Below are 16,036 nucleotides of genomic sequence, written 5' to 3'. Positions count from 1 at the left end.
CGGGCCACACTGAAGGCTGGCGTCTGTCCCATTGGCCGAGAGCGTACTCTAGATGCTGGTGGGGGCGGGGCCAGGGCGGGGCTTGAGGGAGGGGGCGGGATTGTTCAGAGACGGGAGCTGTCCGAATTTGCCGGCTCTCCACATCAGACAGAGGCACCGGACTCTTGTTTTTCTCAACTCGGCAAATTTTATTTAGAAAAAAAGGTGGGGGAGGAAGAAAGTGACAGCGCTCTTTTAGGCCAAGGTCTTAGAAGAGAAACCTCCACATTTCTGCAGCACCTTAGCCCCCTGTCTGTCTCTCCTGGCTCAACCTCCCTCGGCTTCTGGAGCATGGAAAGGCTATGTCCCCTGCCGAAGGAGATTGGACGGTGAAGGTGCCTGGAAACGGCCAGAGAAAAGGCCCAGGCGGTCAATGTTGCGGTGGAGGACACTGTGCAGCACAGCCAGATGGGCTCCACCTTCACCCCCACCCTCCCTGGAGAAGTCCCGGATGAAGCGGCCACGCTCTGACTGGAAGATGAACTTCTGGGGCAAGGGCCCGTGCTCCCGGAGAAAGCCCCAGACACTGAGCAGCAGCAGACGCACTTCAAAAGGTGCCAGTTGGCTAAATACCTCGTGCATATTCCCCAGGGCCGGTGGCAGGAGGCTTCCCTCAGCCATGACAGCCACCAGGGTGCAGGATGCCTCCAGGTGCCAGGGGGAGTGGGCTGTATCAGGGTGGCGAGAGGCTTCCCAATGGCCCAAGAGGGCGGCCAGCAGCCCCCGCAGCAACACGGAACAGTAGCACAGGGCTGGGGGAGCAGCTGCTACCAACTTTAACAGCTCAAAGAGCAGAGGCTGTTCCCGGAAGCGCCGGCCAATGCGGAGATCCCGCTCCACGGTGGCCCGGGCATGCTCCTCAGGAGGCCAGGCTAGCTCAGCACCGGCTGCATCGGGACACACACTCTCCACCAAGGTCACTGCCACTGCTTTGGCTGCCTCCGGGCTCAGGGTGGGAGCCCCCCAGCAGCCCACACATTCAGTCCCCCCAGGGGCACTGCAGCAGTGCACCAGGAGGCTGAGGAGGCTCTGGGTGTTATACATCACTTCTTGCTGATTGCGTGACTGGGCAAACTTGGGTGGCTTTAGGCCACGGCCGATGACTCCAGCGTGGAAAACAGACCAAATCCCTCCAGGGCCCGGCACAGCTGCAGTGTGCCGCCGGTTTGTGTCCAACAGGGAGGCCGAAGCCAAAGGAGCTGAAACAACTGAGAGAGTCTCATTATCCCCATCCACTTCCCCACCAAACAGTTCTGTGTTGCCCCGATGTAAGGCTCCCTCAACTAGCAGCTGCAGGACAGCCTTGAGCCCAGCCGGGGAGGTCTGGGAGAGGCGGGTAAGAAGCTGGGAGGCGGAAGCCACCCCTGGGGGACCGTGCAGCCTGAGAGAGGCAAAGAAGCGATGCACTCCAGCTCTCACCAGTCCCAGGAGTTGGGAAGGGCACAGGGCTTCCGGAGGAAAGGGACAAATGGCCAGGAGGGAGGCAGAGGCTTCGGCTACTTCCTCCTCAGGATGGAGCAGGAGAGGAGCCAGGTCAGACAGATGAGCTGAGGCCGACTCCCCAAACCGGGCCCCTAGGGCTGCAGGGCCCTCACCACCCTGCTGTTCCCACCCCACTAGCAGTGCCAAGTTACGCAGGAACCGAGCCGTGAAGGGAGGTTGCAAAGTCCCTGCATGTACCCTAGCCAGGCAGCTTCGGAAGGCCAGGGGCAGGAGGCCAGAGAGACTGACCACCAGCCCTGCGTATAACTGAGTGGCCAGACTCAACTCTTCAGGGCTTCGGGCCCGGCTCAGGAGATGGCCCAAGGCCTCAGGTCCGCAGCTAGGCCGGGTATAAACAGAGAGCAGGCCAAGGAGCTGGTGTTGCCAGAGGAAGCGTTTTCGTTCCAAACGTAACGTCTCTCCACACAGCTCTCCAACGTGGTTTCTTAGCGCATCTAGAAAGGGCACAGGGCGGGGGGGCGGGGGGGGGCCCAGCACTCCTTCCCCAGGAGACCCTCCCCGGTGATGAACCAGCTTTTGCAGGTGCAGCAGCAATAGCTGGATCAGCCGGTCACAGGCCTCACGCACGGTGTCTGGCACAGCCAGGCCCTGGGTGGTAATGACTGAGGCAGGCATGGCTGTGTCCACCAGGAACTGCAACAGGCGGTAGGCACCTGCCCCAGAGGCCTGGCTCACCAGGTGCACGGCCAGGTTCAGCATGTTGTCCAGCTCCTCTCGGGGGAATCCCTGCAGGTGTTGCTGCAGCTGACTCAGCACAGCTGGGGGCTTAAGGCAATCCACCAGCTCTCCAGAGACTGTGCCCAGCAAAGCTGGTGACATGACTGCCAGCTGCAGGAGGAAGGGAACTGTGGCCTGAAGGGAGGGATCCCCACTCCGGCCGCCAGTGCCCCCTGCCAGACTGTCATGAAACATTCGCAGGAGCTCCCGTCGGATGCTGTCTCCATGGCGGGAGGCCAGGTGCCCTAGGATGCCTACAACTGAGGCAATCTTGGGCACCCGTTTCTCCCCAGGGATGGCAGGAGATCCAGGGAAGGGGTCTGTAGAGGGGGTCTGAGAAGAGCCTCCACCACTGCCACCAGCTCCACCTCCAGCCCCACTGTGAACACAGAAGTCCTTAAGGCCACAGGAGAGAACTCGGGAGATGATGGTGCCGGGAAAAGAGGAGCCAATATGCGCCACAACCCAGTCGAAGTGTGGGGAATGCTGGACAGAGGTATCCAGCAAGGCATCCACGCAAGCATCTGGGCAACTACCAATGAGAGCCGAGAGGCACTGAACATAGATGTCCATTAATGTGCGTGTGGCCCGACAGCCCATCCACAGCTGCAGCAATTCGTTGAGAGAGCCAGTGGCATGGGGCACACGCTGGTGCTGGCCCGAGTAAGTGCTGCTCAGTTGCCCCATGAGGTCAATGGACCATGCACTAATCACAGGCGCCCACGCCTTCGGGTTGGCCCGGATAAACTCAGACAGCACCTGCTGCACTTCCTGCACCACATCCTCTAGACCAGGTCCCCCAGCAGGGACATGGGAGGGTGGCGGTGGACGGAGGTGAGGTGGACCAGCCACAGGGCTTTCATCCAGGGCAGCCAGGTGGGCCCGGACACTCTCATCAAAGACACCTCGCAAGTGGTCAAGCACAGCAGCCCGCGCAGGTGGCAAAGAGCGGAGCAAAAGAAGGCCACAGCGAGCATGTTCCCGAGCAGAGAGTTGGTGGCCCAGAACAGGGTCTACACCAGTCAGAAAGGCCTTGATTTCCTGCGACAGCTCCTGAGCACTGTAAGGAAGCAAAAGGAGCAGAGTTAGAGTGTTGGGAGTTGTTGAGCAAGTTACATTCCCTCTGTGAGCTTCAGTTTCTTTCTATGTAGAATAGGGATAACTGTACCTCCCTCAAAAGATAATATTCATAAAGCACGTAAGCACCATATCTAGGTCACACTAGTTACTCAGTAAATGCTAGCTATTTTTCTTTTAATAAATAACAATAGTATCAATATTAGATAACTCTTGTAATACATCAAGTTCTCTTTTAAGTACTTTACTTGTATTGTTTCAATACAGATAACAGCCCAATAAGGTAGGTACCATTATGATCCCATTTTACAGGGAAGGAAACCAAGGTAAGTAATCAGACTATAAAGTCCAAGAGGGTAGTTAACAGTTCTCTGCTTTTCAACAGTGGATCCTCTTCTACTGGGGTGCCTGGAATATGGGAAATACTCAATAAATATTTGTTGAATTGAGTAAGTATAGTTTGTGTTCCTGTAACATCTGCTTTAAACACACCTTTCTAGCTTTACTGCACTCCCCCCTACATACAAACGAGAACGCTGGATTTTGCTCTTAATGGAACGAAAATTCTAAGCCCAAATTTGCCCCTTAGTAAGAGCTCTCCCTCCCCAAACCTGCTTCTTCCCATATTCTGCAAGCATCCTAACCACCAACCACTTGGACTCCACCACATCAACAGCCACCACCTTCCCAGAACCCTCAGTATGCCCCAGCAATCAAGGTGCCCCAGGGCAGAGACAAGCTAATGCCCTTCAACCCTTCCCCTCCTGAAACATATGGGTTCAGTCTTAGAGGTTCAGAAGCCAGTGTTACTTCCTCTTATTGCATTTTCTGACAGCATCCTCTAGAGGTTGATAAGGCTCTGACTGTGCCATTCATCTCTGGTTCCTCCAAAAAAAACACTCTACGGTGAGGGGAGTGTCTCCGTTGGAGAGCAAGGGAAAGGCTAGAAGAAAGCATTCTGTGGGTTTCTGGGCCTGGGTGCTCAGGGAGTCTCCATGAAGTCAGGGGACCCTGGGTTCCCTCGGGTCTAAGGGACAGGGCACCTGGTTTCCCAAGAGTTCTGATATTCCCAATTCTTGGAAGAGCAAGGCCAGGATCCGGGGTAACTGGGCATTGGGGTTTAGGGGTAGGCAGTACCGAGATCTTGGGAGTGCGGGCACTGGAGCCCAGAGTTTTAGTGAGGCAGTCCCTGAGTTCTGGGAAGACCCGTCCGGGAATCTCTGAGAACCCGGACGCGAGTTCTCGAGGTGGGATCCGGGTTTCCGCCGAGAAGGCTGGTTATCGGCGCGGGACCCCGCGGTAGGGAAAGATGCCAGGGGCTCTGACTACCTGAGCGGCGCGGGACCGTGGGAGACCGGGGCAGGCCCGGGAGGCCCTGGGGCCCCGGGAGGGTCGCACAACGCGGACATCCCGGAGCCCTAGCCCGAGCCCGAAGCGGGAGCGGCGGAGCGCAGGAGGCGCATGCGCGCTGCCGGGAAACCCGAAAGGAACCAGCGACAAAGCCTCTCAGGAAAACCAATCCGGCGACGTCCGTGACCCTCACACATTGGTTCCGAGATGAGTCGGCGTCCCAGAACGGGACTGCACCTGAGAGCGGGAAGCCGACCCACCCTCAACGCAACCACTTTTTTCCCCCGAGAGGGCTATTTACACAGACTAAGGCTAGCTGCGACCACTTAATTGGATTTAATTAATTTTCCTAAAACCGAAACAAAATTTTCAACTCTCGAGGTTTTAAAAAAGGAAGCACCTTAGGAAACATTTTAATCAATAACCAGTGACAATGTAAAAAGCAGTTAAAGGAGAGAAGGGAAGAAGGAAAGCGGAAGAGAGACGGAAAGAAAGGAGTGAAAGTCCGTAAGAGAAGATGAAGAGAAGACAAGGAAAGAGAGGGAGAGGAGGAAGCCTGAAAAAATTGGGCTGGCTACGCTGAAGGTGTTCTCCCAGTCCTAGGTTAGCACTACGATCTCTGTCAGGCTCCCCAGTCTCCCAGTGCAGGGGGGCCTCCCCCAACCTCACATCCCCATAGCTGCAGAGAGAGCTTGGTAACCTTATGAGGATATAATACACCTCATCAAGAGCCCCCGCTCCAACCAGTCTATCTAGATCACGTTCCAGCTATTCCACTAACCGGCTGTGTACTACATTTAACCCCTCTCTGCCTGTTTGCTTTTCTGGAAATCGGGATGTTAATAGTACAATTACCTCACGGGCTTGTGAAAATTTAAACCAGGTAATATGTTTACTGTATAGCACTTGGTGCCTGCAATGGTAGGTAAGCACTATATAAGCAACAGCTGTTTTTATTATATTTGTTGAATGAACTCCAGCTCTTTGACAACAGGGATGTTGCCAGTTTCGTTAAAGGCATTATCATCATCACATACAACAGTGTCTTCCTGGCATGTATCAGGCTCTTAATAGTTGGTTGGATGAATGAAAAGGAAGGTAGGTTCTGAGGCCTGTATTAACCAGAGGGCTTATCGTTCTCAGTGGAAATGTGAGTTAGAATAACACCAGATGGTAGGTTCTAAAGATACCTTTGAAGTGACGGTGTTTTAAAAGCTAAATGATTAATTATGGTGGTTCTATATTTATCCTTAAATTTTAGAAGTTCGATCACTCATGAAGCGTATATGCTCTAAGACAGTAAATGAGACAATTTCTGCTCCTAGCTCTGCTTCAAACTTGGACCCAACACTTCCCTTCTCTGGGCCTTGACTTTTGATCTATGAAAAGTGGCTTTTGGGGACTTCCCTGGTAGTCCAGTGGTTAAGACTCTGCATTTCCACTGCAGGGGGCATGCGTTAGATCCCTGGTGGGGGAACTAAGATCCGCATGCCTCACGACATGGCCAAAAAAAAAAGTGCCTTTTGAACCCGATAAATTCTTCCAGCTATGAGACTATTATGTGGTCCTTGCCCTTAAAGATTTCACAATCTAAGGGTGCTTGTTTTGGAGTTAGACAGATCTGGATTCATGTCTGCTATTAATTAGCAATGTAACCCTGAGCAAGTGACTCAGCTGCTCGGAGCCCCTTTCCTTAACTGTAAAATGGCGCATGTTGTATCGTATCTCACAAACTTTTTGCAAAGATCACTTCAGATTATTCACCTATTTCTTTCTCTCTCTCTTTTTTTTTTCTTTTTCTTTATTTGGCCATGCCATGCAGTATGCAGGATCTTAGTTCTCCGACCAGGGATCAAACCCATGCCCCCGCAGTGGAAGCATGGAGTCCTAACCACTGGACTGCCAGGAAATTCCCACTTCAGATTATTTGTGTAAAGAATTTAGCACAATACCAGGTACAGAAACTCTTCTTTGAACACAGCAAGCTCCTTTCTGCCTTAGGCACAGGGGGTAGAACAAAATTATGAAAGGAGATGAGAATCCCAAGATGTTGAAATTCCTTCTCCCTGCAGCTTCTCCCCTCCTCTCCTTACCGCCTCTGAATATATTTCAGTTTCACACAAGTACTTTTTCCTTTCTGTGTTCAAAACTGGACATAATACTGTCTCCATAGAAAAATAGCTGATACCAAGTTTTAGCCCAGGGGAAGTAGCAGGTGAGCCTGGAACATTGTGCTAGACAGCAAGGGATTGCTCAGATACTGGTGGTGCTGTGTCAAAAGGACACAGGACCAGAACTTTCTTGGTGGTCCAGTGGTTAAGACTGTGCCTCCATTGCAGGGGGCACAGGTTCAATCCGTGGTTGGGGAACCAAGATGCTATATCCTGTGTGCCCCCCCGGAACCCCCCCTCAAAAAAAAGACACGGGCTTTGGCTGGCCAGTTTGGTATGATTTGGAGCATGAAAAAGTGATAGTAACAGATGTTTAACAACCAAAATGAGATTTTAAAAAGGAAGTAGGGGTTTCCTTTACAGAATATGTAAAATGAGTAACATGGATGAATGAATGATACAATTAGAAAAATCACCATTTTGCAGCACTAACTAATTCAGGTATGGATCATCATGGATGCTAAAACCATTGTTGGGAGGTCATTGGGGAACTGGGTATTCATACAATCTCAAAGTATCACTCCATAGATTGCTTATTAATTACAAAGGGAAAGAATACCTTAACCGTGGAGAAATCTGACAGACACCCACTTAACACTAGGAATCACCGATAATGAGACAAACTAATATTATATGTGTGGACGAAAAATTCGCCTGCCTGGTGTATCAGAAAACAAACAATGTTGCGGCCATCAAGCAATCAGCCACTATGACCGTCTCCGACGGTCTCCAAACAGGCTGCCCTCCATCAAACCATCAACCACTGCAGCCATCCCCAGCGGTGATTCAGGAGGAGATTCAGGAGGAAAAAGAACAGGATACTGGCCATAGGTAGTTAAGGAGCATATCAAAGAGCTGAGACTCTTGCATCTTCCCATACATAGAAAAGCACTAAATTAATTAACTTGAGAAGTCTGATTTTCTTTAATTAACAATAATCTTTGATGTCCCAACTACCTGGTTTTTGTTGCAAAAACACCTCTATATCCTGGCTCCTCCCTTACCTCAGAGCTATCTGACAGGCTGTCTTCCAGGTTTAAGTTTTCAGCAAGTCTGCTGAATCAAACATAATTCTCAACCTTTAGGTTGTGTATTTTTTTTTTCAGTCAACACTTACTTCCTGATGAAATGCAATGGGAAGTACACAATATCCCCTATGTAGAATTTTTCCCAGAAATGCTTAACCTACATCTATTGATGAGGAAACATATGGAAACACTCAGACAAACCCAGGCTGTGAGATATTCTTTAATTAATTAATTTAGGCTAGACTCTTCGAAGACACCAAGTCACCTAAGACAAGGTAGGGGTACTGTTCTGGATTGAAGGAGACTAAAGGGACATGACAATTAAATGCTATGCGTGATCCTTAACGGTGTCTGGATTGAGGAAACAATAAACAGCTATAAATCCAAGCAGAGTGCATATTTAAGGGCTCAGTGTGCTAATTTCTTAACTTTACCGAAGGTTTGAAAATGTTCAAAATATAAACTTGAGGAGGGCGGAGCACAACACTGTACCCAAACCCTCCCTCTTCCAGGAAGCCTGCACTGATTAACAGAGCAAGGAGAGAATATGCTTTTCCCCAGTTGACCACATCTCTGCACACATAGCTTCTCACTTTAATTAACCACCCCAGCCCTGGCTTCCAACAAACAGAATTTCTGAACGTTAAAAGGGAAAAATAACGTTCACTTTATAAAAATATAATCCAGCAAAGGAAGCAGAGACAACCACGGTCACTTGTCCACCCTGGTCACACAGAGGAGGTGGTAGGGCCAGTATCAAGACCATTACCTCCTCTGCTATCTCTACGGAACACCTTATTTTTGTCAGAAATGGAAAGATGGAGTGTCACTCATCGGGGAGACAGGGCCGTCATGGAGGGTAGCTTCTTGTTGCCTTTGGTCAAGTAAGAGCTGTGGGTCCTGTTTCCTAATTGTCTTGTTTCCACACTCACAGCCCCTTTTCATGGCCTATCCCCATTCCTACATTTAATCACACACATCTCAGTGAGAATGCTAGGGCTTTTTTACAAACGGAGTTGACTGCTTAGGACCCCCTCTCCAATCTTTCTTTTCTACCCTCTACCTCTCAATACATCCCTCCAGGGCAGGTCACTAGGCCATTAGGGAAGAGGAATCTGGGGACAGTGAAAAGGAGCAACGCTTTCTCCAAAGTCCTCTGAAATAACCATCGAGTCCTCCTGGCTCCAGCTGAGAATCTTCTGGTGGAAGGGGTGTGACATTTAGCTCTTATCTTCAAGGTCCTCCATGTCTACATCCTGGGGAACTTTTGTCTTCTTTTTTGATTTGGGCTGTGGTTCACTAGTCTTGGCTGACTTGAGGGGGGCTTCCACTGAGCAAAGGGAAAGAGGAAGCATTAAAGAACCCAAATGAACCCAGCTGGCCCCTCACCCCAGCTTCTGTGCCCTCGCCTCACCTTCCATGGCTGCTTTCTCTTTCTGGGCAAGCCGGATCTGCTGGAGGAGTTTTCTGCGCTTCTTCCCAGACAGAGTAATGTTGGCACGTGCACTGGACCTGAAGGATTGGTAAGAGCAAAAATATCCAGGTTAACCTGAACCAATACAGACCACACAGTGGTCCTGGTTACTGAAAAGGTCTTTGGATCCAAGTCAAAGAACTGTTACTTTACCTAAAACTAGTCTTAATAGATACATAAAGTAACATTAATTGCTAAAATTTAGTACATAATAGAAACGTTTCCTCCTCTTATTTTATAAATATATATAAATATATAAATACATATATATATATATATATATATATATGTATATACTTTTTTTTTTTTCTGGCCATTCAACATGCAGGATCTTAGTTCCCTTGACCAGGGATCGAACCCATGCCCCCTGTATTGGAAGCGCAATTGGTCTTAACCACTGGACCGCCAGGGAAGTCCCTTATTCTTGATACTTTTAACAGCAGATGTGGTGGGTGGGGGAGGTTTCCCACATCAAGTAATTCTCCAAATTCTCAATGGACATTGACTAGGTGTCCTACAAATTTAACTCCATTTGGACACTATCTACCAGGACACAGCAACAGATACCAAAGGTTAAGTTTTCCCCCACTTTAAATGCCAATCACATATCCAGGTTGTTACCTGTACTTCTGATTGACCAGTCATAAATTGGGGTTCTCATGATCCCCTTCTCAGACTCGATAATTTGCTAGAACAGCTCACAGAACTCAGGGCAACATGTATTTGCATTTACTGATTTATTATAAAACGATACAACTCAGGAACAGTCAGATGGAAGAGAAGCATAGGGTAAGGTATGGAAGGGGCCAGAGGTTCCATGCTCTCTCCAGGTGAGCCAGCCTCCCAGTAACTCCACCAGTTGACCAATCAGGAGCTGGTTCAAGAGGTTGTGTAGAGCTTAATCTACAGCACCCACCCACCCCCTTCCCACAGGCAGTGAGAGGGAATTAAATTTCCAATCCTCTAATCACTTCATCTTTCTGATGACCAGCCCCACGCTAAATCACCATTTGCATAAATTTAGGTGTGCTCAAAAGGGGATCCTTATGAACAAAAAGTCACTCTTATCACTCAGGAAATTTAGCTCTGCCAGAAAGCAGAGACAAGGACCAAATATATTTATTATGCCGCTTTATAAACTAAATATTTATAATAAACAAGTCAGTGAAAGAATGGGGTGGGAACTCTGCCCCAAGACTCAGATTATATGCAAAATCTCACATGTGCCCTTGTGAAAATTCATCGAATGATTCGCCGCACACTTATGTGTGTGCTTTTAAATGTACTTATAAAAAAATCTGTGTGGGGCTTCCCTGGTGGCGCAGTGGTTGAGAGTCCGCCTGCCGATGCAGGGGACACGGGTTCGTGCCCCGGTCCGGGAAGATCCCACATGCTGCGGAGCGGCTGGGCGTCCGGAGCCTGTACTCCGCAACGGGAGAGGCCACAACGGTGAGAGGCCCGCGTACCGCAAAATAAATAAATAAATAAATAAATAAATAATCTGTGCGAGTGAATAATGTTACTTGGGGAGGTGGGGGAGTCCACAGCTCTCCTTAGATTCTCATCAGAGTCCAAGAACCAAAGAAAGGCTGTGAGCTACAGGTACAGTGAGAGACTAGCAGAGTTTAGGCACAAACGTTCCTTGCATAAACGTGAGTACACAAGGAAAGCAAAAAGGTGTTAGCTGCTCCGGAGCTCGACAAGGAGGAGGGAAGGAGGCATGGTGGGGAGGACCAAAAGGGAGAGGGTCTGGCACTCACGCCCGCTTCTTGAGGTGGTGCCTCGTGATCAGCCCTTCGTCTATCACAGCCCCGACCACCTGGTGCTTCAGTCGCCGCTCCCGGTTCAACACCCGCCGTCGCTTGAACAGCTTCTTCTTCAGCTCCTAAGGGGGAGGAAGATGCTTAATCAGATGGGTGCCGTGCACCGCGACCCGGGACCCCGCACCCGGCGACACTGGCCCATCGAGTCCAACTCGGGCGAGGGTAAAGGGCTCCAGGACGCTTGGGAAACAGGGTCGGGCTCCCACACAGTCACCGTTCGCGGCCGGTTGATCTTCCCCCCCGGAGCACCCATTGCTGCGTTGCGAAACCAGCTCAGGGACCAGCGTTTCAGCTCTGCGCAGGGTCCGTGTGCGCCCCACCCCTCAGTCCTCCGCTAGCCAATCGCAGCTGGGAGGGGGCGGGTCCTGGAGCTATATAAAGGAGCCCGGTCGGGGTCTTGGCCTTTCCGAGGACAGCGACTGAGTGAGTGTCGGTTTTAGTGTTTTCACCGGCTGGCCGTGCGGGGTTTCTGGGTGGGGCCTGTTGACCCTCCTTTTCTTGGCGGGGACCGGGCGTGCGGTCCCGGTCCGCGTAATGTACGGAGGTAGAGGGAAAGGGCTCCGGCCCCCTCGGCGTCATGTCTTCGGTACCGGCGGCTTCCATTCCGCGGGTTCTATCCTCAAGCGCCGGGACACAGGGCTCCAAGGAGCAGGGCAGAACCGAGGTTCAGCAGACTCCTCCCCGGGGTGCTCACACCTTCTCCTTTGATTTCAGATCTGTGGAGCCGCCCCAGGAGCCGGAGCTGTCGCATCCCCTCCTCTTCCACTTCCCGTTGCAAACAATAAAAGCCGTTCGTACCGTAGTAAGTTTGTGTCCGCGTTCCTTTTCTCCGAGGCTGCAGAGTTAGGGAGGCTGTACGCGATTCCTCACAGCGTATTTTGCAAATCTTCCCTTGGACCTCAGGCCCCTGCCGGAGTACGGGCGACATTTTCGCAGAAGTTTCTCCGGCCGACCTTGCCGTCACCTCCGGATGGCAGCCCTGCGCCGAACCCTCCACCTGGCGAGCCTGGCGGCGGCGGCCCGTCGCGCCGTGGCGGGTAGGGAAGGTGGACAGAGGGAGGGCAAGTTGGGTTCTTTGTTACACAGGAGTCTAGTCCCTGAAATTGTGCCGCTTAAAGCCCCAGGCCACATTGGTGTGGGTTTTGTCGCGTTTTGCTAGAACTGGGCGCTGGGTGACGCAAGTCCTCCGCTCGTCCACAGGCTCCCTGGCTGGTAGCTGCCTGGCGGACCGCCGCCTCTGGGATAAGCTCCCCGCCCAGCCCCGTCAGGGCAGCGCGGGCACCTTCGACTGGTTCTTTGGATACGAGGAAGCCCAGGGGCTCCTACTGCCGCTGCTGCAGGAGGCACCAGCTGCCTGTCCACCGCGGGTGTTGGACGTGGGCTGTGGCACCTCCAGCTTGTGCACGGGCCTCTACACCAAATGCCCGCACCCAGTGGGCGTGCTGGGGGTGGACTCCTCTCCTGTGGCTGTGGCCCACATGAACAGCCTCCTGGAAGGTGGCCAAGGCCAAACACCCCTGTGCCCGGGGCACCCTGCCTCACGCCTCCACTTCATGCAAGCTAATGCCCTCAACCTGCAGCCAGTGGCTTCCTCAGGCTCTTTCCATCTAGTGCTAGACAAGGGTACCTGGGATGCTCTTGCCCAGGCTGGTCTGCCTGGGGCTTACCAGCTGCTGTCAGAGTGCCTGAGGGTCCTAAGCCCTGGGGGGACCCTGATTCAGTTCTCAGATGAGGACCCTGATGTGCGGCTGCCCTGCCTGGAGCAAGGGTCCCAAGGCTGCACTGTGTCTGTGCAGGAGCTGGGCCCTTTCGGGGGCATCACCTACTTTGCTTACTTGGTTCAAAGCTCCAATTAAAGACTTTTAAAACCTGACCCTAGTGTTTCTGTTGGGTGAGGAGTTGGAGAAAGCTTTTGTCTTGGCAAGATGACCGGAAAATGAGGATTTGGATCCGGGCTTTCGTATTTATTAGCTGTGTGCACACAGTATTGAATATTTCTGTGCCCCAGTTTACTCATCTGCAAGGTTGGAATAATACCTGGAGTTATGTGGATTCCATACAACAACAGGTGAAACACTTAGCAGTGCCAGGCACAAGATGAGTGCTGAATAAAGAAGGTACAAGTGGGTCACTCCCCAGCCCAGTTAACCGAGCTCCTAAAAGCACAGATAGGAATTCTTTTTTTTTTTTCAGATAGGAATTCTTAATCCAGATTCCTTGGATATGACGTGTGTGTGACCCAGGGGCCTAACCTGTAAGCCTTCACTTTTCTCAGCTTGTAGAAGGGGAAAATTGTGAAAGGATAGGTAGAAGGGCTTCATAAACCTAGGTAAAATGTTTGAGGGAGAGTGATACTTACCCTCAAAGCTCCTGGGAGGCAGGAAATGGGAATATTCCACAAAGCAGCTTCTGCACACATGGGAACCTGATGCCGAGTCCCAGAGAGGACAGGGATTGGGGGCTTCCTGACAATCTGTCTCCTCTGGAATCCAGTAGGCATCTTGATCTACCTGTTCCTGCCCCCAGCTGAGTTCTGGGTTAAAGGTTCTTAAGGGAGATTTGGGGTCCAGTGAGCTCCAAGTCCAGCCTGGGGGGTGGGAGGGAGGGAGTTAGAGCCCATTAACAGTGAAAAATATACCTGATATATGACTGGATTTTTTTTTAAGATAAAACAAATGCATGTAATTTTTGCTTATAAAAATAATACAGCAATTATAATGAAGAGCCTAACTTAACAGCTTCAGTTTCCTCATGAGGGAGAAAGTATCCTTCCTCACTGGGTCCTGAAAAATATATGTAAAAGTGTTCAGCACAGTGCCTGGCATATAGTAAAAGTAGCTTCTGCAACAGTATATAGACATGAAGAAAAATCTGGAGGAGAAGGCATCCAAAATGTTAATCTCTGGGTAGTCGGATTTGGGGTGATTTTATTCTTTCCCCCATGACAAAAATATCTTAAAGTATTAAAAATACATATTAAAAGGTGTCACCTATCTGACATCACAACTGCCTTTTAAAGTTCATCAACTTTGCCAACCACCTTGACTTTTTTTTTTTTTTTTTGTGGTACGCGAGCCTCTCACTGTTGTGGCCTCTCCCGTTGCGGAGCACAGGCTCCGGACACGCAGGCTCAGAGGCCATGGCTCACGGGCCCAGCTGCTCTGCGGCATGTGGGATCTTCCCGGCCCGGGGCACGAACCTGTGTCCCCTGCATAGGCAGGCGGACCCTCAACCACGGCACCACCAGGGAAGCCCCACCTTGACTTTTATCTCCCACCTCTACATTTTTCTTCACTGTGTTTACTGAGCACCTACTGTGTGTGCTGCTTAATGCAAGAGACACAACTAAGTTGTCCTGCTTAGACCATCCCATTCACAACAGCCTCATTTGAACCAGCCACCTCCCTCACCTGGTTCTTCACTTTGGTCCTGGAAGACCTCAACCTCCTCTTCCTCATCATCAGTGAGCAGCTGCAGCTCCTTGTGTGGCCACCGGAGCTCCCCACTCTCTTCACTCCCTTCAGCCTCAGCGGCTTCCACCACGATGGAGGGGAGGCGGGTCTTTTGACAGACAACCTGGATGGGCACAGCAGGGGGCTTGGGCCAAATTAGAATGAGCCAACAGCAAGACACAAGGTGGGGAAGTACTAACCTGAACATCCTGGTGACCTTCAACCTGGCCAATTTCTCCTCTGTCGTCCCAGAGAGGGTTGGTGAGTCTAGGACTTTCCGGTTGCTGGGACGAGCCTGGGCTATCTCTAGGCCAAGGCCCATCCTCGCTGCTCCCTGGCACAAGGGCCATGGGTGCTGATTCTTGGAGTGCAGGGTGGTTGAACTCAGTAGAGTATCCCTGCCCAGAGCACCCCGCAGACTGTTCCTCTAATCTGCTTTGGCGCCTGGCCCCTTAATCACTTCTGAGGAGAAGAGGCTGACATGCAAGGAGATTATGGGCCTTTCAGGGGAGGGGACAATCCCAAGAGGTGGGATAGGAGCTTTATTTCTACTCACTCCCTGGTGACACTGGGAAAGGCGTTAGTAGGAGTTAACGAGGGCATCTGGATTAAAGCCCTGTGAGTGAAGAGCTTTGATAACAAACTTGGAATTTTCTGGTTCTTACTGGGTCTCCCTCATTGACATGTTTCTTTGTATCTTATTTAATGAATATTTTTATGGTGTATGCTATTTGCCAGGAACTGTTTTAAATGCTTTTCATATAAACTTATTTAATTATCCTAAAACTATGAGATAAATACTGTTATTAGCCTCATTTTCCGATGCAGAAACCGAGAAACAAAGAACTTAAACGATTTGCCCGGGGTCACACAACTAAGAGGTGTTTTCTTCTCCAAACTAGAATTCGGTATGTTACACAAAATCCATGGTTTAAAAAAAAAAAAAAAAAGGTTATATACCGTGAAGAGAAAGGTAACGTTTACTTTCAACAAGTAAAATAAAAAGAAAACATAAATATACCCTTCCCCCCACCCGGTACACTTGGCTTTGAGTTTTTATTCAGGAGTTGAAGGGATTGAAGGCAGTCAATAGATTGATGTTTATAAGTATCTGAATGTCCTTATGTACTGTATTGGAAAAGCACAGAGCACAGCCTTGACCCTCTATTGATCAGGACATTCCGGAGCTGGGCAATTGTAAAACTCACAGCAACAGTGAAGACACTTACACTCCCCTTAGCAATCCTCCTCGGGATTTCATGACAAGGGGCCCCACGCTCGGCCCTGGGTGCCAACACCTCTTGACGTGGTCAACCTCCTCAGCTAAACCTAGTCTTAACACCCAGGCGCTGTAGCTTCGAAACGTTTCTCTGGCCAGGCCCTCTCTAGCCCGGCCCCGTCT

At 50.7% G+C, this 16,036-nt stretch overlaps 3 protein-coding genes across 5 annotated transcripts; 1 reads left to right on the top strand and 2 right to left on the bottom strand.

Moving 5' to 3' along the window:
- Positions 1-146: 146 nt before the first annotated feature.
- On the bottom strand, positions 147-4,767 carry INTS5 (integrator complex subunit 5). The gene is made up of 2 exons (XM_079930389.1): positions 4,666-4,767; positions 147-3,319 (listed from the first exon to the last, which is right to left on the bottom strand). Exons 1-2 carry the CDS (start codon positions 4,743-4,745, stop codon positions 340-342), a joined length of 3,060 nt encoding a protein of 1,019 aa, XP_079786515.1. The 5' UTR covers positions 4,746-4,767; the 3' UTR covers positions 147-339.
- Positions 4,768-7,493: 2,726 nt separating this feature from the next.
- On the bottom strand, positions 7,494-16,024 carry LBHD1 (LBH domain containing 1). 2 transcript variants are annotated; one of them, XM_079928208.1, is made up of 7 exons: positions 15,864-16,024; positions 14,835-14,874; positions 14,593-14,758; positions 13,542-13,769; positions 11,120-11,244; positions 9,300-9,397; positions 7,494-9,215 (listed from the first exon to the last, which is right to left on the bottom strand). In XM_079928208.1, exons 1-7 carry the CDS (start codon positions 15,893-15,895, stop codon positions 9,185-9,187), a joined length of 720 nt encoding a protein of 239 aa, XP_079784334.1. In that variant the 5' UTR covers positions 15,896-16,024; the 3' UTR covers positions 7,494-9,184. The 2 variants fall into 2 exon arrangements, with proteins under 2 accessions (XP_079784334.1, XP_079784333.1); XM_079928207.1 differs by lacking the exon at positions 15,864-16,024 and having other exon boundaries at positions 14,835-15,352.
- On the top strand, positions 11,538-13,049 carry CSKMT (citrate synthase lysine methyltransferase). 2 transcript variants are annotated; one of them, XM_079928209.1, is made up of 4 exons: positions 11,596-11,605; positions 11,897-11,984; positions 12,086-12,219; positions 12,383-13,049. In XM_079928209.1, exons 3-4 carry the CDS (start codon positions 12,153-12,155, stop codon positions 13,036-13,038), a joined length of 723 nt encoding a protein of 240 aa, XP_079784335.1. In that variant the 5' UTR covers positions 11,596-11,605; positions 11,897-11,984; positions 12,086-12,152; the 3' UTR covers positions 13,039-13,049. The 2 variants fall into 2 exon arrangements, with proteins under 2 accessions (XP_079784336.1, XP_079784335.1); XM_079928210.1 differs by having other exon boundaries at positions 11,538-11,984.
- Positions 16,025-16,036: the final 12 nt, after the last annotated feature.

Source organism: Stenella coeruleoalba, assembly GCF_951394435.1.
Source record: "Stenella coeruleoalba genome assembly, chromosome: 8".
NCBI lineage: Eukaryota > Metazoa > Chordata > Mammalia > Artiodactyla > Delphinidae > Stenella > Stenella coeruleoalba.
This window is presented reverse-complemented; position numbering and strand designations above follow the sequence as displayed.

Excerpts from the sequence above, each read along its gene's own strand:
- CSKMT (XM_079928210.1), top strand. The coding sequence starts at position 12,153 with ATGGCAGCCCTGCGCCGAACCCTCCACCTGGCGAGCCTGGCGGCGGCG. Across the intron at positions 12,220-12,382 it reads GGCCCGTCGCGCCGTGGCGG|GCTCCCTGGCTGGTAGCTGC; the intron begins GTAGGGAAGGTG and ends GCTCGTCCACAG.
- LBHD1 (XM_079928207.1), bottom strand. The coding sequence starts at position 14,984 with ATGGCCCTTGTGCCAGGGAGCAGCGAGGATGGGCCTTGGCCTAGAGAT. Across the intron at positions 14,759-14,834 it reads AAGGTCACCAGGATGTTCAG|GTTGTCTGTCAAAAGACCCG; the intron begins GTTAGTACTTCC and ends GTGCCCATCCAG. Across the intron at positions 11,245-13,541 it reads GCCTCCCAGGAGCTTTGAGG|GAGCTGAAGAAGAAGCTGTT; the intron begins GTAAGTATCACT and ends CCTCCCCCTTAG.
- INTS5 (XM_079930389.1), bottom strand. The coding sequence starts at position 4,745 with ATGTCCGCGTTGTGCGACCCTCCCGGGGCCCCAGGGCCTCCCGGGCCT. Across the intron at positions 3,320-4,665 it reads CACGGTCCCGCGCCGCTCAG|TGCTCAGGAGCTGTCGCAGG; the intron begins GTAGTCAGAGCC and ends GCTTCCTTACAG.